We start from the raw sequence: 23,043 nt of genomic DNA, 5'->3' as shown, positions 1-23,043 counted from the left end.
CTCTGTCATCGATCTACTGCTCTTTCACTCGATTACATGGCGGGCAGTCGTGCAATGTTCACATCCAGTCCTTAATATTTCTCCCTAAAAGCTCAGAGCACTTAGAAGATCAGTAGAAGTATCCTCCCCGATGATTCTTCCTTACTGCCGACACCACATCGTCTCGGCTGGATTGATGGTCCCACGTGAATCCATGTCATTTTTGCGCTAATTGTGGAAGTGAAGTACATGATCATGGTGTGTTTTGCTCCACTGCATCAGGACCAATGACAGCTCTGGCAGTTCACTGGCACTTTAAAGCAACACTAAGTAATATTTAGATTTTTTTTTTCATATTTCCTGAAAGGGCAAGTTTTTACATATTACATTATTATCGCTTTAAACCGTTTTTCTACCAATGCTGACATTTATTTTACCGCGCATTAATGCAAGTTGCTAACATGCTTTTAATTGGTGGTAATGCATCGACAAGCTGCTATTAAAACAGAAAAAGACAAACAGAAAAGGACATTACGGAACTTTTAAATGAGAACTTTCATTTTCTAGTTTTTCTAGGAGGCGGATTTGGGAAGGTTATTTGTGAGCACTTCAAAGTTTAACTTTCTTACCGCCTGAGTACTTTGTGTCTAAAATATCATGCAATTGAACATCAGCGATTGAACCATTGAACGCATCAGAGCGAGGCGTTGGCAGGCTTTGCTCAGTGCAGCATGTAGGAGAAAAACAAAAGCAAGAGAAGCTAAGAAATGCTTTGGCGTATTTGATAGCTACACACTATTGGCCGATTTGTGTCGTGGAAGACGTCGGTCTCGGGTATAAAAGGAATGGGATGACCTCAAAACACACCAATCAGAATAGATAAATACAGGTTGTGTAGAGGAGAGGACTGCAGGCGCTCTCTCTGGGGACTACTGGACCAAACTTGGTAACCATAACTACCTTGGAGTTACAGCCCATTATATTGATGAGAAGTGGGAGCTGCGATCACATCCCTGTTAAATGTCTCTGCTGTTACCTCAGAAATTGCCTGCTTTATTGTTATGATTATGGATCAGGATTTTATTGGTAGATTTTTTTTTTCTTTTTCATAAGGAACAGGACAAGATGAATGCCCAGGCTGTGGCCAATAATCTTTACATTTATTTTCTTTCACATATTTTGGTTTAAAGGTGTTTGCTTAACACATGTAGGGCATTGAAGTGCACTTTACAATTTTAATTAATTACTGGAATTTTCTATCTTAAACGATGGAATTAATCGGGATTAATCGGGGAAATAAGGTAATTAATAGCGATGAATTGATTAGCAAGTATTAAATCCGCCCTAAATGTCTGTAGAAATCTGTTCAATTTATACTGCCCATCGTCTGTTATTGTCCATGTGACAACCAAATGTGTAGTGGGTCCAGCACTTTTTAGGACTTTTATTCCAGGATAGTAAACTGACCCCATGCAATTTGTGGCAAAGGACATTATTATTCTGTCAGGACTTGTTATTATGAACCTTTCTGACCTAAGGAGACCAACATCTGCCATGACCAGGATGCACCTCTAACCCCCATGGTGTTTTTCAGGTTCCCACTTCCGGCCGTGCGACATACTACGTGTCATACAAAAGGGACCAATTCATTCAAATAAAGCTGCCTAAGTACTCTCTGCCAAAGGTAAGATCCCAACATTCTTTCATGGTCATTGAAATTATAATAATTGAGAAAAAAACGTGTGTGTGTGGCTGGTCTCTCAGGGAGGGAATCGGCAGATAATGGTGTTCGTATGAGAATTAATCTGAAAGTAATCTGTGTCTGTCCGTCAAAGTCATGGCAGGATTGAGTAAACGTTGATGGTTAGATAAGAAACACATGCTCACATTTATGTGGTGTTCCCGTTGGTTCGCCCCTGTGCTCTCCAAGATAAGATAAGAAAATCCTTAATTGGTCTCACAGCTCAGGAGTCTCATCCTCGACAACAGAGGGAAAAGTGGAATGTATTAGGAACAACCTCCGTGGATTTAGCCACATCTAACGTCTAATTCCTTTTCATCCGTGTCCGACAGGATTTACACATCGTGAGCACCGACGAGAAGCAGGTTTTTGCTGCGGTGCAAGAGTGGAACCAAAACGACACATACAACCTCTACTTGTCCGACACCAGGGGGATCTATTTCACCTTGGCCATGGAAAATGTCAAGACTACTAAAGGCCTCGGAGGAAACCAGATGCTGGACCTTTATGAAGTAAGAACCCTAAAGAAATAGCAAATCGTAGCATTGACTTTGAAGGGTTAAACGACCAGTTTTTTCATGTTGCAGAGCAGAACTCAGGCCTGGTATGTTTCCAGGTGTATTACTGAAGAGCCTAACCTTAGAACACTTGGCTTTCCTAGCCATAAGTGGAAGTGCCACAGTTTCTGCAGTTGCCATTTTTGCTATATCATGCTACAGTTAAAATTGGGAAAACAAGTCTGGTTTGGTCTTCTATTTCGTCTCAATTCCTGCCCGAAATATCCACAGTTGCAAAGCAGTCAGCGACCAAAACAGAGGCCCGTCATATTTCTAGAGAGCCACAAGTGAGTTCATAAGAAACACACTCACAGCAGGTGCAACACTTTAGTAACAAATGGCATCCACCTTCAGTGGGAACATACAGGTTACTGTATCTCTTTGTATTTCTGCATGGAGACCTGAGGACCTGAAGCAGACGTCTGTGAACATAAGGCAACAGATCGGCTCAACTCCCCGTGCTGGTTGGAGATACACGATCGTTTCCGCCGACATTCTTTCCATCTGGTTCTTCAATTCTAGTTCATATCCTCCTCACTGATTCTGTGGAAGTGTTTATAGGGGCTGTTCCTGCTGAGATGGTCAGTGAAGGGGAGGGGGTGGTAAAATATCAGACCACTGGCGGGAAAAAGTTGGTAGTTTTAGAGTTTGTGGATGGCCCGAAAACAAATGTTTTTAAGGAATCCCTTGTGTTGTCAAGGTGAACGACCTTCCTGGCTTCCATAAATACACATGCAGTGGTGTTTTCTCCGCACTAACCATGACCGATCAGACCAGTTATAAAACGGAATCATCCTCAAGAATTAGCATTCACGGAAGACAAGCAGCCCCAACATTCCCTGCTCCCCAGTGGACCCGGTTTATCAGGGGCAGGCGGACAGGTGTGACTGGGAGTACCATGTAAGTGAGATATTGACCAGCAGCTGTAGCCCGCGTGATTAAAAATGCTTCTACTCTCCTCTGTGTGTACGCATGCATGTCAGTTCCGCGGGTGCTTTAATTACATTTCTTCACAGAAAAGACAGACGGGACTCTTGTCGCTGATTCAAACAGTCAGTGGTTTTACAAACAGTATTTTTACGTCCTCAGAGAAAGTCAATGACTATTTCTATTTTATTGCTATTATTTACCTTGTGTTGTGTTCATCTTACTATCATTACTGGACGTAACAATGAAAGACCTTGAATCCTTGAATACTTTATATGCAAACATGTGTTCCATAATTCAAGTTAGATGAACTAACGCACGTGTTTGCGTTGATATCTTAATGTCCTGTGTGCCTGTGCCAACGTCGTAACACAATGGTGTATTGTTGTCAACAATATGTCTTCTATTTATGAAAAGAAAATCAGATACAAAAGAAAAACATTTGAAAAAGAGAAGAAAAACATGGTCATTATTAAAGGGTCAAACATTTGTGGTACGCTTGTTGACTATTTGATCGCTGTATACCTTCTTAACTCTTGTATCCCCTGTGGGTCAAGGTGAATGACCTTCACTACTGCATATGTAATCATGGAAGCCAGGGAGGTCGTTCACCTTGACCCGGAGGCAACACAAGGGATATCTCAAACACATTGATTTCCGGCCCTCCAGGTCACCTTGACACAAATTTTAAATCCATAAATTCATTAGATTGTCTTAAACTCAGGTGGACTGAAGGATTGAACCAGAAATCTACACATGTTGGAATTTTTTGACGCGTTTTGCTGAAGCAGAATTATTGCGGAGAAAGACAGAGCCTTCTTAGCTACCATTCATTTTATGTGCTTTTTTTCTGAGAGGTTGTCAAATGAAACGCTTATTAGTGCCACTTATACTCACATGGCCAGGAAGGGGACACTTATTCCATAGGGTGAGTTTCTATTAGCACCAGCGTGTGAATCCCTTTCATTTTCCTTTACGTCGTGTTATCTCGGAATCTTTGATGCACTGTGCCAGGAAGCTGAAAGATAGACTTTCATGTGTTTAGTTGTTTGGATCTTAAACTCGAGACAAATATAAACATGAAATCACAACTGTAACTCTCAGTCCAAACCCTTGTCCCTAATACTTACCTTGACCCTAACCCTGACCCCAACTCTTTTTTCCTGAGCCAACTTGTGACCTTTCTTTCTGAAATTTGTATGTTTTCTAGTTTGTGTGTTGCGTGGGTTTACTCCGGGAACTCCGGTTTCCTCCCACAGTCCAAAAATAAACCAAGGTTGATTCGGAGCTTGTGCAAATAGTCCATAGGAATGAGTGTGTGAAAATGGTTGTCTGCATTTGTGACAGACGGACTGTGAAAGACTGGTGTCCTGTCCAGGGTGTCCCCTGCCCCCCCCCCCCACCCCCCAACTCTCATAACTGGTTAAGCGGTAAAGAAAATCAATGAATGAATGAATGTTTTGTTGTTCAAGCGTCTTGTGACCCTGGTCTGTGAAAGGTGCTGTACAAATAAAGCTAACTTACTTACTAATGCTAACCCTAACCATAGCCCCTAAGCCCAACCCTGGTCCTTAACCCCATTTCCAAATCCTGATTCTAGCCCTTGTACAAGATAAACATTAAATAAGAATAAGAATAAATGCATCCCATCGTCATGGTAACAGCTTGAAAGATGAGGCAAGGAATACATTTCACCCCCGACAGCAACATTTTTATAAACCAAACACAAGTATGGATGTAGAATTGAAGGTAGAGGATATGTAGACACAAAGATGGGTTGTAGCAAATGTATTCTTACAATCATAACATGATACTGCTGTACCTCTCCGGAAATAATTTATTTTCTATGAATATATTTCTAGTGTAACAGTGACAGATAAGTCTGACTTGGAAGGTCTTAACTGAACATGTGTTGGTATCAGGTGGCTGGGATTAGAGGAATGCTGATTGCCAACAAGCGAGAAGAAAATCAAGTGAAGACGTTCATCACTTACAACAAGGGGCGGAACTGGAGGCTCCTTCAGGCGCCCACGGCCGACCTGCGAGGGAATGACATCCACTGTGTGCTGGTGAGAGGAGGTTAAAGTCCAGATTTAAACCAGTGATCGATGTGCTTTTCAATTTCACAAAATTAAACGTCCCTCTATTTCTCCTTACAGCCTTTTTGCTCTCTGCATCTACAACTGCAAGTGTCTGAAAACCCGTATTTGTCTGGAACCATTTCCACAAAGAATTCTGCACCTGGCATCATTGTTGCCACAGGTAACAACAAAAAACTCTGCATTATGTGATTCTTATCAAATAATTGTTGGCTGAATAGTAAAAAGCATTTTAACAGTAAAACTCAGGGGACAGTTTTCACGATCATCCTGTGCTAGTCTTACACCTCTTATCGCCCCATTTGTCACCAAAGACTTTAAGCCATTTATACCTGAAAGTGGTAGAAGATAGACATCATTTGACTTTTGTATACATTCAACCATCTTGATTGTGAGGTCTGAGAAGTATTGCTTAAAATGCTCTGTACAGTAGAGGCAGAAATTTGGGCAATGAGGATAGTTGATATCCCAAATCGGTCAGGGGGCCAGGAATATAACGTCCTAAGGATTTCGGCAATAGCCATATACAAGCTCAAATTGTAGTACAGCTGCTATGCCTCTGTATAGGGAAGGCATTAACTATAGTTTATGACCATACCAGAAACTGATGGAAAATATTAATCTAGGGTCAGATGATACACCTTAGATGCAGGAATAGATGAAGGATACAGAACCTGAATCAATCAATTGTAAATGAAAAGTCTTATATCTTGCAAGTGCATCTGTTTTTCTAAAATATTTTTTGCGGTTATGGTGGCTCTTCTATTGCTTTGCCCTGAAATGTCTTTGTGGCCTCCTCACCTCTAGTACTTACCGTGGTCACATAACAACAACATTTCTCAGCTTCTCGACGCAACATGATAGAACTCTGGTTGTGTCGCTGTAGGAAACATCGGAGCCGAGCTTTCATACAACAACGTCGGCATGTTCATCTCATCTGACGCGGGAAACAGCTGGCGACAGGTGAAGTTCAACCCTGAACCCTGACATCACGTTTTTCTCTGGAGTCTAATATTGTTAGGTTTAACCATTTCTTTTCATTGGACCTTGTTTAATAATGTTTTCTTGAAGGTGTTTGAAGAGGAACACAACATATGGTTTCTGGATCAAGGCGGGGCTCTTGTTGCTGTCAAACAACCAACTGTGCCCACCAAACAATTATGGTATGTCACTCACTCACCAGTCTATCTGATAGGAAACAAACTAAGGGCTGATCTTTGCACTTCAAAGGAAGCTTTTGTAACATTCTGACTTGAACACAGGATCAGTTTCGATGAGGGGAGACAGTGGACGCAACACAGCTTCTCTTCGTTGCCGCTGTTTGTTGACGGAGTTCTGGTGGAATCTGGAGCACAGAACCAGATTATGACGTGAGTCTTTCAACGGTCACCCTGTGATTTACCTGCCTACACATAATCCTCGACATTTGATCTCCTGGACACAGGTCAATAGTCACTCACTCGTCCGGCGAAGACGCTACATTAATATGAACTATTCAGAAAAGTATCCCAACACTTGAAATTTAAATGTTTAACTTCGAACCCTTGCGTCATCTCAGGGTCAAGGTGACCCGGAGGCCTGAAAACAGATGTGTTTGTGGTATCACTTGTGTTGCCTCTGGGTCAAGTTGAACGGCGGTGGAGGTTGTTCACCTTGAAGATTACACAAGGGTCAATGAAACCGTAGAGCTTTTTCTTGCCAACAGAACCATCTACTGAATTCTTTAAATGATGCCACTGCTTCATAAAAAAGTAAAAGAAAAGGAAAGCGCTCTTTAAATATGAATTACTCACTTTTATTTCAGTTTTCCATCAGTTGTTACAGCTTTGGTCATTTGAAAGCAATTCTCCGACTGCTTCTCAAATGATCATCATTGTTGCTCTTTAAACGGTTTACCAGTCGAAGAAAATGTTATTTCAAATTAGATTCCAAAGATGATGAGCAGTGGCCTCAAAGAGAAGAAACAGAAGATTACTGATCAAAACCTTGACTCACAATATTCACTTTCCTTTGACGATATATATATATATATTTTAAGCAGAGCATCTAGTGCGGCCTGGGGGCCCTTTAACTGTATTTATGTGGCCCTCATGAAGTCAAAGATCATGTAGAAACTAACTATTTTATTTTTTATTTACTCCTATTGTTCATTACTAGTCTCTAAATGGTATTAGAGATGGTAATAAAGGTATTTCATAGTATTATTGCTTCTTAAAAAGTTGGAGAGAATATAAAAAACATTTGGGGAAAAAAGGAAAAAAATGTGTAATTTTTTTAATTTTAAGAAGTTGATTCTATATTTTCATTTGAATAATAAATATTTAATATTAATAGTATTATTTGCTTTATTTGCTTACATGGATTTTTTTTTTCTTCTGTTTTTTTTTTCTTGACGGCCCCTCACAAAAACCACTGTCTAAAATGTGGCCCTTAAGGATATTTAATTGCTCACCACTGATCTAGTGGGCCCTGAAGATAAAGTTAGTTCTTCATGAAGCATTCGAATTAATGACCATTTTTAGTAGGAAATCAATGCAATTCTTAGTACATATGAGTCCTACACTTTTCTGCATTGGAGGATGAGATTTAACACAGGCTGACACTGAGTTTAAGACCAGGTCTCATGGACATTTTTCTTTTGAACTTGATCATTATAAAAGTAGCTCGCAAACCGAAAAAGTGTGGGCACCCCTGCTCTAGATCATTTAAATGGAAAATTTAAGATTATGATAAATAAATACTTTCCATGGGTAACAATCATGGACTGACATTGATCTCTTCTTGAAGATGTGGACTATTCCACAAAATATTATATCATTTGAATGTAGAATTTAGAGAAATTGATCATTAAATCATAATATTGTAGTATAATATTAATTGTCAAAGATGACATGGTTATTATATAAATCAATTATATTATCCCAAGTTAATATTGAATGGATGCGATACTGGCCTGATGACAGTACGTCTGATGTTGCTCACAGTGGTATAAGGGACTGCTCAGGGAGAAGGTGTGTTTGCTCAGAAGCGAAAAAAATTAGAGGGAACATTGATCTGGGGTCTGATATTAAAAACATCTTGACCTTTTAAGTATTTATTTTATTGGGTGTTTTTTTGATCGTTTTAGAGCTTTGTGACCCTGGTCTAGAAAAGCTCTACAGATATTACTTACTTAGTTCATGAAGCTTCACCAGTCCATTACTATGGTAGAGGGAGAAGTAAAAGATGTCAGGAAGCACTAAGGGGCACAGAACCCTCCCTGCTCTGGCTGTTGCACATCCGGTGCCAGAAGAGGTGGATGGGTCCACGAACCTGACAAAGAAAGTGTATCTGGGACTTTCAGGTCATTGGGGGACTTTGATTTTCTTTGTAGTTTGTGATGCAGTCCATGTCTTCCCCCCGTGCTCTCAGGGTTGTGGTGGAGAAATAGTAGATGCTATTGAAGATGTGCGTCGGCTTACCACACGTGTCTGGCCTATCGCAGCAGCTGTATTTTCAGTCTAAATTCTGTATCTCAGCCCAGAACTTTACGACCTGAAGGTTACTTACAATGTGAGTGCAAACACAAATAGCACACACAAGCCATGCATTACAAGAAGAGGCAATGTTACAATGCATGCTGGGAATTACCTCATCTTGCTTGCGTTCACTTCAATAGCATCAGTGACGTAATAATAGGTTCATCTGTTTTTCTTTTGCAGATTTTTTGGACACTTCAGTCATCGCTCCGAGTGGCAGCTTATCAAGATCGACTACAAGTCCATATTTAGTCGCAGATGCTCAGAAGAAGATTATCAAACGTGGCACCTCCACAACCAGGTGAGTCCAAGCATCATCGCCCTGAATTTTTTCACCCTCAAATAAAATAACAACCTTTACTTTCATGCCTCTAGGGGGAGCCGTGTGTGATGGGACAAAAACAGATCTACATGAAGCGAAGGCCAGGGAACTACTGCATGCTGGGAAAAGACTACTCCAGAATCCTCTCAGCCGAGTCATGCATCTGTCGAGCTCATGATTTCGAATGGTAAGATGAATTTTATTCTAAGGCTAATTACCTCCTTATTTTAGTGGAACGGCACTGCAGAATAAAGCAGGAGAGGTTGAAGTTGGTTTAGGGGAATTCTAAAATTGGCCAGGGGGGGGCATTTGGGGACAGATAAGATTTTATTATCCTGCTCTTGATTTGATGTCTGGGTTTTCATGAGTGCGGGCAGAGAAACCGACTCCACTAGGTATGCGTTCAGATGGCTATGGAGTAAAGATCATCCCATCAAATGTTAAAATGTAAACAGTTTGGATTAAATAAAGTTTTTTAAAATAAAAATATCTCTAAAAGAAAAAAAAGATGCAATTGTGCAAATATCAACATGTTTTGCTCACAATAAGAACTGGAAAGTATCTTAAAATACTTTTTAAGAACTTGTGAAATCATTTTCTTTCCCTGCTTGTAAATCTGATTTCATTCAATTGTCTTTGAAAAGGCTCCATGACTTTCTCTGATAATTGCTTCAGTCACAGAGCTGTTTAATGAGTCAAGTGTTTTCGGAGTCTTGTCCAGTAATGACTGAATATTCAGCTCATAATGTTCTGAAGGACAATTTTAAGCTACCATAGCTAAAGCAAATTAAAATGCCATCCATGTGTTTCATTAATTTAATCTCTCACCCCCCACCCCCAATCATTTGATAAGTTTGGGATCGTTTAACACAATTTTTCTTTATATTAGGAACTCCTACTTTTTCTGCACTGTGTGTATGTGTTTGTGTGTGTGTGGGTGTGTGTGCATGTAATAGCTTGTTTCAATTTGTATGCTAATCTTAATGCTTGTAATTTTTATCTTGTAATGACAGCAAGAATCCGAAACGTAGCAGTTATGCAAACAGACTTTTTAAAGGCACAGCGTGTCTACTAATTACTTTCCTTTGTCTTTTTCTGGACTTTTTTTTACCAGATAAATAACACATTTAACTAAGATTTGAATTTTATTCATATTCTACAAAACCGTGTCGAGTAAAATCGTGTGACTTCTAGGGTTTGATCTTACTTCATGCATATTTATTGCTCCTTTATTTTGTAAAACCTGATGTGATACCAGCTGCAGACGTCGCAGAGTTGGCCGTAAAACATATTGTCTCTGTGTCTTTTCAGTGATTATGGGTATGAACGCCGTGGCGATGGTAACTGCAGACCTGCGTTCTGGTTCAACCCCACCACTCTGTCCAGAAGCTGCAGCCACGGTCAGAACTACTTCAATAGCACCGGGTGAGGACCTTCAGATAAACTCAAGGCTGGTCACTTTCCTCTGCATTTTGTTTTGAATTTTAATTGTGCAGATTAGTAATTATAACATCCACACCTGCATTTTCTGTTCAAATCTATCCAGACGTCAAAATGTTTCTCGTGACACGACAAATGTTGAAATCAACGCTCATGTGGAATCTTTGGTGTCAATTTGCCGAGCATTTTCCAATCAATGCTTCAGATTCTAGGGAAAAAAATAAGGAATTCAAATACAAAATGAAACTCACCAATCTGATCTGACTCAAATCTTCCCATTAGAAATAGAGCTCCACGGAGAGCAGATTCTTATAAAGCTTGTCAAGCAAAATGAAGTCTCTTATCTTATAGTTGAATACCCTGGACCGGGAGTCCCCAACCTTTTGACACAACTGATCGGTTTTTAAGGTTGCAGTTATTACATTAAGGTTTATCTATCTATCTTTTATAAAAAAATAGAAACATGACACTAAATCAGCAGGAATGGTTTGTTGGCAATAACATACTTAGCTTAAACTTTGAGTTAACGTGACCCAAACAAGTGTCTTGATCTGTCAAGAGTCACAGTCCAGTGTCTCTTCTTACAAAAGCTTTTTTTTTTAAAAGTAAAACAGATACAGAAATAATCACTAGAACAGAATTAAGAAAAACATTTATTTCTCCCTCTTTGTTGCTTGGTAACAAGATTATAAAACAACTTTTATTTTTATTTTACATTAAAATTAACATCATAAACACTGTTTCACTGTGAGGCTCCTCTGGGGAATAAACTTATTGCACTTCGATTCACAGTGGGGGTTTTTTGTGTGCATCAAAGTGTTTGACCCAGCTAGTTTGTCGACTGTCATCAAGTCTGTTATTGCATAGCAGGACATCAGACACACTCGTGGTACTTTAATAAAAAAGGCGCAGCGTGACATAAATTCCAAGCGAATATAAAATGGGATGTGAAATCATGTCCTGCAGCTCATGTGTTTTTTCACTTCTACAATCATTGACGACCATCTGTCTCTTCTCTCGGGTTTTTCTAATTACATCACTTCTGCTGTTGATGAAAACGTGTTTGGAAGACTCCCCTAAAAAACATATTCGAGAAAATATCGAAATCTGTCAATCAAAACACGCTGCACTGACTCCGGAATTAAAGGAACAAATCCCTGTTTCTGACGAGACGTTCTCGCCACAGGTACCGTAAGGTTGTGTTGAACAACTGCACCAAAGGGGTTAAGGAAATGTACACGCCCAGGAAGCAACAGTGTCCCAACAGACCACCTAAAGGACTTGTAGTGACCACCAAGGATGAGAAGCTGACGGCCTCTCTGGGAAACAATGTCACCTTCCTGGTTCACCTTGATGAGGTGAGAAACACAAACGTTTATTTACGTTTATGGAGTGATATTACTGCCACCGTTTTGGGCGAGTGTGTCTTGGTTGTTGTACACTCAAAATCACTCTGCTGCGCGCTCAACCACTCATACATGTGCGTTCAACATATCATACACGTGCGCTCTAGCTGTCATACATGCGCTCAACTTCACTTCTGCTCGCTCAACATTTGTCTGCTCACAACACCAGTCTCGCGTGCTGCTGCTTGAAGCTTTTTAAACATCATTTGAACATAGTTACGATGGGAATGAATGGAGTTGTCAGAACGCTTAATGCTTTATTTGACCTTTTTGTTGACATTACCTTTAGCACAGCTTTATCTAGTGGATGCATAACGCAACCCCAGTCAAACGTTTGACTGTATCTTTTATTCTATGCGCCTTATAATCCGGTGCGACCTATTTATGAAAACAGTTATAAGAGGCCATTCATTGAAGGTGCACCTTATAATCCGGTGCGCCTAATAGTGTGGAAAATACGATACATGAACATGTAGATAAAGCCTTGTTGACGTGTGTTTCAGGGCGACTCTCTGCGGACAAACATCCAACTCGACTTTGGCGATGGAACCGCTGTGTCCTACTCCAACCTGAGTTGGACTCAGGAGGGAATCAAACACGTCTACAAGTCTGCAGGAATATTCCGTGTTGCGGCACTGGCCGAGAACACACTTGGTTTCGACTCCACAATTCTGTTCCTACACGTTATCAGTAAGTATCTTAATGACTTTTCTCTCTCCACGTCTTCGTGTCTCGCGGGTGCCATTCATTCGTTTAAGTTCTGACACATCTTCTATTGATTTTTTTTTGTTTGGGCCAATGTACGAAAGAAGCTGTTCTGCTGTGAAGGGTTTCTTTTATTACAAACATATTATGCGGTAATAAATAGTAGCCAGGACCTTCAACAGAGACTCCCTTAAATATATACTTATTGATCAATGCCCTTGAGCAAGTAGATATTGTATATATCCTTACCGTAGTAAAGCTAGGGTAATCTGAACAAATATGGTCATAAAAAGTTGAATCCCTACTGATTTCTAATCTTTGTGTCTACCTTTTAGGTCCGGTCGAGAACGTGCAACTTCTTTCTCCCTTCATGGTCATAAGGAACCGGGAGGTCAATATCACGGCACTCGTTTTACCCAGCCATTCCCGGACCGTCACCTACTTCTGGTGGCTTGGAAACAGCACTGAAGTAAATATTCAATATTCCATTTGTAAAGAGAAATACCAACCAGTTGGATGAGTCCTGTTCTTTGTTGTGAAGATGTTGACACTTTGATACACACTGATTATTCTCTCAGATGGGCATACTTGAAAAACAGGCCGGAGACTTCCTGAAACGGCTTCTCTTCATGTTGAGCAGCAGTGGTTCTACTTTGAGTGTCTCCTGAAATACTGTGCTATTAATTTTTATCGCTGAGGGAGAGACCAGACATGCTGTAGAGAAAACTAATTTCCGCCGTTTGTATCTGCAATCTTATTCTTCGGGTTCAGAAAGATTGTGACCCCAGAGGAGGAACATAGATATAGACAGAGCGGTAAAAAGAGAGTTTTTGGCTCAGCTCTTTCCTCCTCATCGTCAATCTCATGCAGCATTTTCCATCACTGGTGAACAAGACCCCAACCTACTTGACTCCTCCCTCTCTCGCTCTCACGGGCCGAGATTTGGAGGAACTAGCATTTTATATTAAAACAAAAACGGACCAACAGCACCACAGCATCTGTGAAAGCAGTGATCAGTCATCATGTGGTTACCAAACTTAAGACCCTTTCCGCTTTCGTAGCTCCCCAGAATTCTGTTTTTAAATGTGTGTGCTCTAGACTCCGACACCAGTCAGGGACTGAATACTAAGTCAACGGAACTTCTCTGTTTCCTAAAACTCTGGTTCCCAAAGGTATGGAAGCAATTCAACCAAATTAAATGGTTGAAAATGCCCTGACCTGAAGTGGACCCTGAAGGGACGCTAATGCTCATGCAGTTAGTGTAACAACACCCCAAACACAATCAAAATGGTAAAATTAACTTCTATTTTCTTACTTTTTTGTAGCCAATTGTCACTTTGGATGGGAGTATCTCAAACACATTCTCTATTGAGGGGATGCACACCGTCACGGTCCAAGTTGCTGCAGCAAACACAATCCTCCAAGACACCAAAACCATTGCAGTCAAAGGTCAGTACCGTTTCTTAATGCTCCGCTCCCTTGACGTTGTCATCCAGCCGTTGCCCGTGTTTCTTTGTGGTGGTTTTACATATTCTATGGTCTTGCCATCGTTTGCTTTGATATCAATGCTACGGGACTGAGATGAATCACAACGTTCTCGTCTCTCCCTCACAGAATTCTTTAAATCCCTGCTTTTATCCTTCTCTCCAAACCTGGACGAGTTCAACCCCGACATCCCTGAGTGGAGAGAGGACGTCAGTGGAGTCATAAAGAAAGCTCTTCTCCAAGTCAGTGTTTCTTATATCAGCCTATTTAGCCAACATTTCACATCATCACACCGGAAAATGCGGACAAAAGTATCGTGGTCTAACCGGAACTCTTGGTTGGAGTGAAAAGACTACAAGAAGCACTGAGTGACAAGCACAAAAAAGAGAGGCGCTCTTACCCTCCTCTCTTATCTATTAGAGGAGTGAAAGTACACAGACATTAAAGCACTAGAACGAAGCAAACAAAACAACATGTGCATAAATGCAGGAGGGATGAATATAAAAGGAGCTATTAGTTGGAAATAGATGATACAACCACATGGATGAAAAGGATGTTTAGCAAAAGGAATCAAAACATCGAACAACTGAAGGAGAACGAGAACACCATGACAAACAAGGTCAGAGCAGCCTTAGACAAGTCCTGATGAACGAGGGAAATCAAACATAAGAACATTTCGACTATAACTTGACCACTGTCAGGACTCGGCCAGGAAACCCAAATGCAGAAGGCAGGAAAAAAGATGAACGAATGAACTACTTTGTTTTATCAAAAAGATCAACACAAAGAGCAGCCACAACTGATAAATCGAAGAAAAAATGGTTAGCTGTACTGAATATAAACTAGACAAAAAATACAAAAGTATTTATGGACGTCACGAAAGTCACTGAGATACAAAGGAGGGTTTTTACGTAGTTTTTTAAGGTACATTGGAAAGTGAGACAAGAGTGCACATACATGACAACACATGACAGAAATACTGGCGGGATTTTTTAATCTTACTTCTTGCTGCTGTAAGCAGTTTACATTACAATTAACATATTTTCTGGACTATAACTATTCATTTTCTAAATAAAAACAACAGTGCACCTTCCAAAAAGTCAGATAACCTATAGTACTAGGTACTAGCTGGAGAAGGGGTTGGACTTAGTAAGCTAATGCTAACCTCTTTTCAAACATTTTTTTCCCCCACTAGTTCAAGTGCATTTTGTTGTTATTCACATATTTGTAATAAATTATTAATATATTCATTCTAATCCGGAGTGATTTAATTTGGGTTATACTCACTGACCTGGAAGCGTTTTTGTGTAGTACACGCCGCACAAAGGGCTCAGCAAATTGTTTTAGTACGACTTTCGTCTAGCGTAGTCGGGAGTGTTGCGGAGTAATATCTACTTTAATCTTCGCTGTCACTTTGTGAAAGACTCAAGAATGAGTTTTAATGAGTCCTTTGGCTATTATTTAACGACTCACAGAGTTCACGGATCACCATCAAAACACACACAACTCGGCTCAACGCTGACCTCGCAGTTCTCGCTATACAAACTGTTACTATAACAACATGAACACGAACATGCTAGTCATCATTCCGGCTGGATGAACTAAAGAGAGACACTGAAGATGACAAATTTGGGGGATTTGTGGACGAGGAATGAACAGAATAAATGAGTGTATTGGGTTGTATTTTAGGTGTCATAACAATTTTGGTGGTTATTTCAAATATGCTAACGTTTGATTTAGCTGTACTAAAAAGTTTTACAGTATTTTAGAATGGAATGAGGTTAGAAAGATAACAAAGTTTGACTGACTTTCTTTTTTGTTTTGCTTGATGTACCTTAATATCCGGTGCGTTTTATATGTGAAAAAGTTCGAAAACAGGCCATTCATTGGCTTGGTGCGTAAAACACGGTGTAACCAGAATGACTAGACACAAAGGAACACCACAATGACTGATCTTTTCAGTTCTTTATACATTTTTACCTATTAGGGGGATATTTAGTCAGCCTTTTAACCCTGGGTCAAGGTGACCCTGTAGCCCAAGATAACAAAAGGGTTAAAAGCAACAAGTTCTCAGATTTTTTTGGCCGTCTTCTTGCCCATAGCAGGTTGCTCGTCCTTTTTCGGAATCTGTCACAATTCCTCGAAAAAAAATGATGCTAGTAGCCTTTTAAGTCCATGCAAACATGTTAAAGGGACAATAAAATATTTCAAACTTAATTTCGTGACCCTTTTCATTTAAACTATGTGTACACTGTAGTAGTAGTATTGCCATTAGAAGGCTCGCTCAGCTCTACAGTCCTTGGCTATAAAAAAAAAAATTGCTCTGATCTAAACTTCAATGTTATCGAAGGTTTGGGGTTCAACGATGTGAGCTTAGATCTCGGCGGAGCTTCATCTTTAAATAATTCCTTGTAGATCTGAGTGAGATGTGAAGTCCGGTCCAACTCTCCTGACGCTGGATCTCCACATGCCTTTATACTTCTCCAGGTTATTGATTTCCCACCTGAGCAGCTTCTCGTCGCTGTGTTACCTGGCGTCCCGACAGCAGCCGAGCTTTTCCTCCTACCGCAGAAGAACCAATCAGAGAGCAGCAAGAAGCAGGAGGAGGAGCTAGAGCAGGTCATTTGAATATATGTTTGTATGTGTGTTTGTTTGGTTGTGTAACGACTCTTCCCTTCTTTCAGGTGTCAAACATTATCGTCAACGCGTTGAATCAGAACCTGGTGGAGTTTGAGCTGAAGCCCGCAGTGCGTGTCATTGTGTACAACACACAACTTACACTCGGTAAGTCACTGATGGATTCATCAAGGTTGGAGGAGAATCCACCGTTGTTCGGAGGTGTTCATAAATCTGCTCCTGCAAATACACTTCTTGAAGACATTTTATCACTGCGACCTCGTTTCCATCATAATGAGTAAGTTGTGGACTGACCTTCTCTCCTGCTTCCAGCTCCTCTGGTGGACTCGAGTCAGAGGAACAGCAGCTCTGCCATGCTGATGCTCTTAGCTGTTGTGTGCCTGGGGCTCGCCGTGTTCCTGGTCTACAAATTCAAGAGGTTTGTCACATGCCGGCGCCCTGATCCTCGTGGAAAATGACCTGATATTTGGTCACGGTCACACACGGGAAATAGAAGCGTCGTCGCTTTATACGAGGAGCTTCACTTACAGTGTTTGACAAGACTTTAGCTAAATAAAACTCTTTTTTTTGTTCTATTCTACACCTATCTACATTTTCTTGCCCCCTAAGAAAGTCTTGTTTGGAAGATATCAATATTTTATGGCTTTCTACAAAGGGTTCTTGTGTTATTATTATTTCCTTCATGAGCAGTATTAGTTATTACCTTATTACCCTAAAAAAAATTCTGTGAAGAACCCACAGATGGTTATCCTTTTTTTTTTTTTTTAAATGACGTGGCCCTCACGGCAAAAAGTTTGTGGACCCCTCCATTACACGAACACTTTTATTGACAAAAGAAGTTATTATTTATGGGTACATTTTCGTTCACTGGTGAATAATACTTGGCATAAACTGGAATTCAGCGGTGGAATCGATAGCAGCGCTGATGTAATTAATTCATGAATGAATTATTAAATTTTGTTTTTACCAACATTCATCTCATCTGCTCAGATAATCTTGCTTGTGGGGGTCAGACAGAGGTCAACATATCCACACAAACAAGCAAAAGATATATAAAAATTCACATATATAAGAATATGTATTGTCAACAAAACGATCCAAACTGGAATTGAAACTGACACAGCCGATGAGCAATTTTCCCTCTAAGCTACGGTAAATTCCCCAAACGTCATTTAGACGTAGGAAATAAACTTCCGTCTTTCAAATTAAAAGCGTCAGATACGCTTCGCCTGCCTGAGAATCCTTCATTATCTGGGCTGTACTGTTTAAATGTGTAATTCATGAATTTATTCATTGTTTCTAATTCATTATTTTATTCATCAAAATATTCATCAATTTAATTTTCCAATTATCATCCAGTTGATAAGATTCAGATCATTTAAATGGAAAATTTAAGATTGTGATAAATCAATACTTTCCATGGATAACAATCACAGACTGACACTGATCTCTTCTTGAAGATGTGGACGATCCCACAAGATATCATGTCATTTGAATGTGGAATTTAGAGAAATTGATCATTAAATCTTAATATTGTAGCTCGGACGCGTATAATTAAAAGGCAAAAATGACTATTTTAAGATATGAATCAATAATTATCCCGAGTTAATAGTGGTCTGATGACAGTACGTCTGATGTTGCTCACAGAGGCTCAGGAAGATGATGTGTTTGCTCACATTAGAGGGAACATTGCTGACGAGGCTTCACAAGGCATCATCGTCTTTTTTCGAGGGACTGGACGCCCATTTTTCCACAGATGTGGACGGCGTCATGTCCACGGCAAGGGTGGGGGAAAAGATCAAGTGGAAGTTTCCAAATGAAACAAAACTGAAAGCGTGACATGAGTCATACGTCAGATACGATGTAGCTTCCCTGAAGAAACACATATTCTGGTGGGTCAGAACGGGGGCTTCGCACCGAGAGCTGCCCAATTTAAAATAGACTGGAATTTTTCATTGTTTATTTCCATTACGTTTGACAGGAACAAGAAAGCATAATAAAATCATGCCGACTAGGGGTGTAAGAAAATATTGATACATCACGATATTTTTGTTCCAGATACTATATCGATATTCAATAGTACTGTGTCGATATTAAAAAAATTAATGTTTAACTTTGATATAACATTTTATTTTAATTCCATATATTAAAATGAATGTAATTTAAGTTACTTTATCGTTTATACTTCAATAGTGTGTGTTCACAAGTTAATATATTTACAGTGTTTATTCATTTGTGTGCTGCAATAAAACCTCCGGCCACTAGTTGGTGACATTCGTCATTTCCTCCGAGCCAAAGTAACTGCGAAATGGCAGCGATGTGTGTAAAATAAAGGAAACACCAGAGTCCAGCAGCTTTTAAAGCTGATGTTTGGACTCGTTTTGGCTTTAAAACAAAGTTCAAAGTTAAGGAATTAAACACTGGTTCTAGATACTGGATATTACATGTTGCTACAGGTTGTTTAAGACTGTTAATGCGCTTCATTATTAATTGTTATTATAAGTTTACTTTTTTGTTAATATTTTGAGAAGCACTTTCACATTAAATTAGAGTAAGATTTGCTAATTTCTTTGTCGTAAAATATAGAAAAAATGTTGAAGAAAGGATGTATTGTGTTCCTACAGTATCACAATATATCATAATATATATATATACTGTATATACATATATATATACATATTGTATCGCCATATTCTAGCAAATATACAGCCCTAATTCCGAATTTCAACTTATCTTTACATGGAACATAAAAGTCGAGGCTTCGTACACTTCAGGACTATTAAACCTTCTCTGTTGTTTCATAGGAAAATTCCGTGGATCAACATCTATGCTGAGGTTAACCAGGAAAAGGAGCAAGAGATGATCGGCTCCAACAGCACTCCGAAAATCACACTGAGTGAGTTCTCGACGCCGACCGAGCTCATGGAGAAGGACATCGATGCCAGAGCCAAGAGTAAGTCTCGGTGTAGTTGAAGTCTTCCTGTTCTCATCTCACAACAAATGTATTTGAAACACAAACACAAGCTGAAAAACTAACAAGGATCACACGATTGTGGCATCAGGAGTTGAATAAAGTTCCGAGGCACTCAGCGTTTCCGTCTTTCGTTACAGGGGGAGTCGGGAACTGCTGCGAGAGCACGAGAGAGATTCCAAACTGTACAAGCGTGTGAAGAGCCGAGCCGAAGGCACCAACTTCTGATAATGTGAATAGTTTTCTAAGACACTTGTACAGACGCCGCATGGATGTTTCATTCATCCAGGCCGGAACCGTCTGCTCTGCCAGATCTCTGGATCACCGGACATCCTAGTCGTGTCGATAATTAAGCTTCATGGTGTTCTTGCAGAGTGACATAGAAATATCTGAGGAGTTTGCTTTTAAGTATTTTGCTTATAGATACATAATACAACTTTATGTCTGAGTCGTCTACTGGGCATATGAGCCAAGTGTATGATATTCTCATCAGGTTTCCTCCGTGTAAATATCACTTCTTTGTACATGCTGAAGGTCCGGCCGACGCTTCTTCTTTCTTTCTACTATCGTGTCTTTGCGGCCGAAGTTGTTTTGACTTGTGCATGTTTCTTAAGGAGGACGTCTGTGTGCTGTAGCCACTGTTGTAAATAGTGCTTTTTTAAACCATTTACCTGAAGAGCTCAGCCATTTCATAAACAAGAGTACATATGAACAAGATTAGGTTTATTTAATGCTGCAGTTTGAACTCTATTGCCAAAGTGCAACTTATGCTCTTTTTTAAAAAACATTTCTAACAATAGTCTTCATGACATTTGGAATATCTATCATTTCCGTTTAAATGAACATCATGATGAATTTGAATTGAGAGAGAAATAAAGGTACGAAATATAGATCAATAATTGTTGACGTTTGATTGTAACCAAAAGAGAAACTATAGATTATAAAAACACACAATACACAATATTTTGAGTCCACGATGAGTTTTAACTAATGTGTCGCTTAAATATGAGTCAATAATGTTATGGATGAGAATACGTCATAGATAATGCTGGTACTTGATGGTACGTTTATATTAAAAATAAATGCACCTTACTATCAATAAATTCATGTTACAATAAACAACACAGAAATATCTTTTTGTTTTCAGATAGTTCCAAAACGTTCCCTCTGTTACTCCACCAACCTCAAGGGAAATCCCAAAACTGTTTTTCAGGGAGAACTTTAGCGCCCCCCCATACGGCAGGAGTTTTTACTGGGGTTTTTTTTGCAGCTCACACAATGTGGACCTCCAACAAGTGATGATCTGATGAAGCTTCACAAAGAACCATTTCACTAGATGGCGCTGTTTCCTGTAAAAATCTACAATTTTAAAGATATTTCCCCTTGTTTTCAAAGCGAAGAGCGCCCTCTAGTCACGTCAGAAAATGATGTTTCGTGAAGCTCCAACAGGCCACCACTACCTCAAACCTCACCCGAGACTCAAGTGAAGATGTTTTTATTTATTTATTTATTCGACTGACTCTGTTTGGAAGGTATTTTGTCGACTATCAAGATAGTATTACAGATATGGAAAATGAGGATGTGCCTCGTTGAGTTTAATTTGTGTCTTTTTTTTTCTCCTGAATTTCTAAAGAATGTAAAACTGGTGTTATATCAAAAACCAGGACTTGTTGATGAAAAAAAGCCTTTCTTCAATTGTTCCCACGGTGTTCCATCATTTGGTGACTGGAAATGTTCTTTTCTGGGATCTCTTACCTGATATGACCGTTCTTATATTGCAGCATTGTAGTGTTCTACAGAGCATGCGTCATGTGTGACTTTCCGTTTCCACTTTCTTTTGATATTTCTATCGTCAAGAAAATGTCATTTTGAAATGGTTTCAAATAAATGTATTTTTGTACATCAATACATTTTTCCTTCATGTGTTTTTTTTTCAGTGGTTTGAGAATACGTGGCAGAACAATGAAATCAAACCCCTTTCATCAGAAGATTGTATCAAAGAAACTTCTTGAAATAATTAATTCACTTCAACATTATGAGCCTAAGAGAATTCTGAAGAGCAGGTCGGGAAGGCCAATTAGATATTTTGTACAGCAGCGGGAAGAACTGATGGGAATGAAAAAAAGAAAAAGATCAATAAGATTGCTGTATCTTGAGAATAATTTAGATATTTGGATTAGTCTCCTCCATTAAAGAAGCCATTAAAAGATAAGTAGAGAGGATACTGACGCTGGCGGTTTGATAACTTCATGGACAGGATTTCAACTTTCAAATGATTTTATCGTGAAATAAACTTCACACTGAGTGGTCCGGGGTCATGCTGTTGACCAGCATGCGTCGTGAAAATAATAATATAGCAACAGAGCCGAGCTAGACAAGCATCTGGAAACTGTTGCTGCTTCCTGACAGCATTAAGACCCTTTTGTTGATTCGTGATCCCCCTTGTGTTGCGACGGCATCTGTGCTTTCATTTTCAATTTACCAGCTCTGAAGACCCATATGGAGCCTGTCAGCAGTCGTCGTGTCATTCTGACTATAGATCTGCCGGCGCTTTGTTCCATGACCGTGTTTCATCATATTAGCGCTTCTTCTCTCTTTTTACTTAAAGAAGTTACAATATGCGGGTAACATATTTGACATCTTTGAACAGTCATTCATGACATATGAAAGGTTTGGTTATCATTTGTGTTTCTTTTCTTCAAACTTGTAAACAGAAACATAGAAAGTAACAAAAAAAAGGTTAAACTTTGGATAAATTCTCCAAAAAAGACTGAAACAACACAAAATATTGAATAAAAAGATCTTAATAGTAGTGCCTGATGAAAACAGCTAAAAGACGATAGGGTTAGGGTTCGGGTTAGGGTTCAGGTTAGGGTTAGGGTTAGGGTTAGGGTTAGGGTTAGGGTTAGGGTTAGGGTTAGGGTTAGGGGTTAGTGTAAGGGTTAGGGTTAGGGTTAGGGTTAGGGTTAGGGTTAGGGTTAGGGTTAGGGTTAGGGTTAGGGTTACAGATCCACCAACCCCTTTCGACTAGAGTGGGTTTATTTATTATTTATGTATTATTATAATGATATGACAACTTTACTGTAATCGATCATCTAGATTTAACAAACATTTCAAATAATCACTTGATTAACTGATAATCTTTTATATTTAATTCATATTAAATAATCATTGACTCTCTTTAGAATCCACTTGCTCAGCTATTTGTCAGGTCAAGTCAAGTCGACACTAGCGCTGAGATACAAAACAATCTGTA

General features: G+C 39.5%; 1 protein-coding gene across 1 annotated transcript in view; it reads left to right on the top strand.

Moving 5' to 3' along the window:
* sorcs3a (sortilin related VPS10 domain containing receptor 3a) overlaps positions 1–21,570 on the top strand; it is a 98,995-nt gene extending 77,425 nt beyond the window's left edge. Inside the window, exons 8-27 of the mRNA XM_087801272.1 lie at positions 1,574–1,663; positions 2,053–2,232; positions 5,127–5,273; positions 5,364–5,466; positions 6,190–6,266; positions 6,375–6,466; positions 6,566–6,673; positions 9,005–9,122; positions 9,197–9,330; positions 10,455–10,568; positions 11,770–11,941; positions 12,493–12,679; positions 13,030–13,163; positions 14,020–14,143; positions 14,309–14,421; positions 16,667–16,798; positions 16,864–16,963; positions 17,129–17,234; positions 19,621–19,769; positions 19,928–21,570. Coding sequence (XP_087657398.1) covers positions 1,574–1,663; positions 2,053–2,232; positions 5,127–5,273; positions 5,364–5,466; positions 6,190–6,266; positions 6,375–6,466; positions 6,566–6,673; positions 9,005–9,122; positions 9,197–9,330; positions 10,455–10,568; positions 11,770–11,941; positions 12,493–12,679; positions 13,030–13,163; positions 14,020–14,143; positions 14,309–14,421; positions 16,667–16,798; positions 16,864–16,963; positions 17,129–17,234; positions 19,621–19,769; positions 19,928–19,986 — 2,439 coding nt within the window. The 3' untranslated portion in view covers positions 19,987–21,570. The remainder of the gene's footprint in view (positions 1–1,573; positions 1,664–2,052; positions 2,233–5,126; positions 5,274–5,363; positions 5,467–6,189; positions 6,267–6,374; positions 6,467–6,565; positions 6,674–9,004; positions 9,123–9,196; positions 9,331–10,454; positions 10,569–11,769; positions 11,942–12,492; positions 12,680–13,029; positions 13,164–14,019; positions 14,144–14,308; positions 14,422–16,666; positions 16,799–16,863; positions 16,964–17,128; positions 17,235–19,620; positions 19,770–19,927) is intronic.
* Positions 21,571–23,043: the final 1,473 nt, after the last annotated feature.

The sequence above is a fragment of the Callionymus lyra genome, chromosome 1, assembly GCF_982586985.1.
Source record: "Callionymus lyra chromosome 1, fCalLyr1.hap1.1, whole genome shotgun sequence".
Taxonomy (NCBI): domain Eukaryota; kingdom Metazoa; phylum Chordata; class Actinopteri; order Syngnathiformes; family Callionymidae; genus Callionymus; species Callionymus lyra.
The sequence above is the reverse complement of the archived record's forward strand: the minus strand, read 5'-3'. Positions and strand labels throughout refer to the sequence as shown.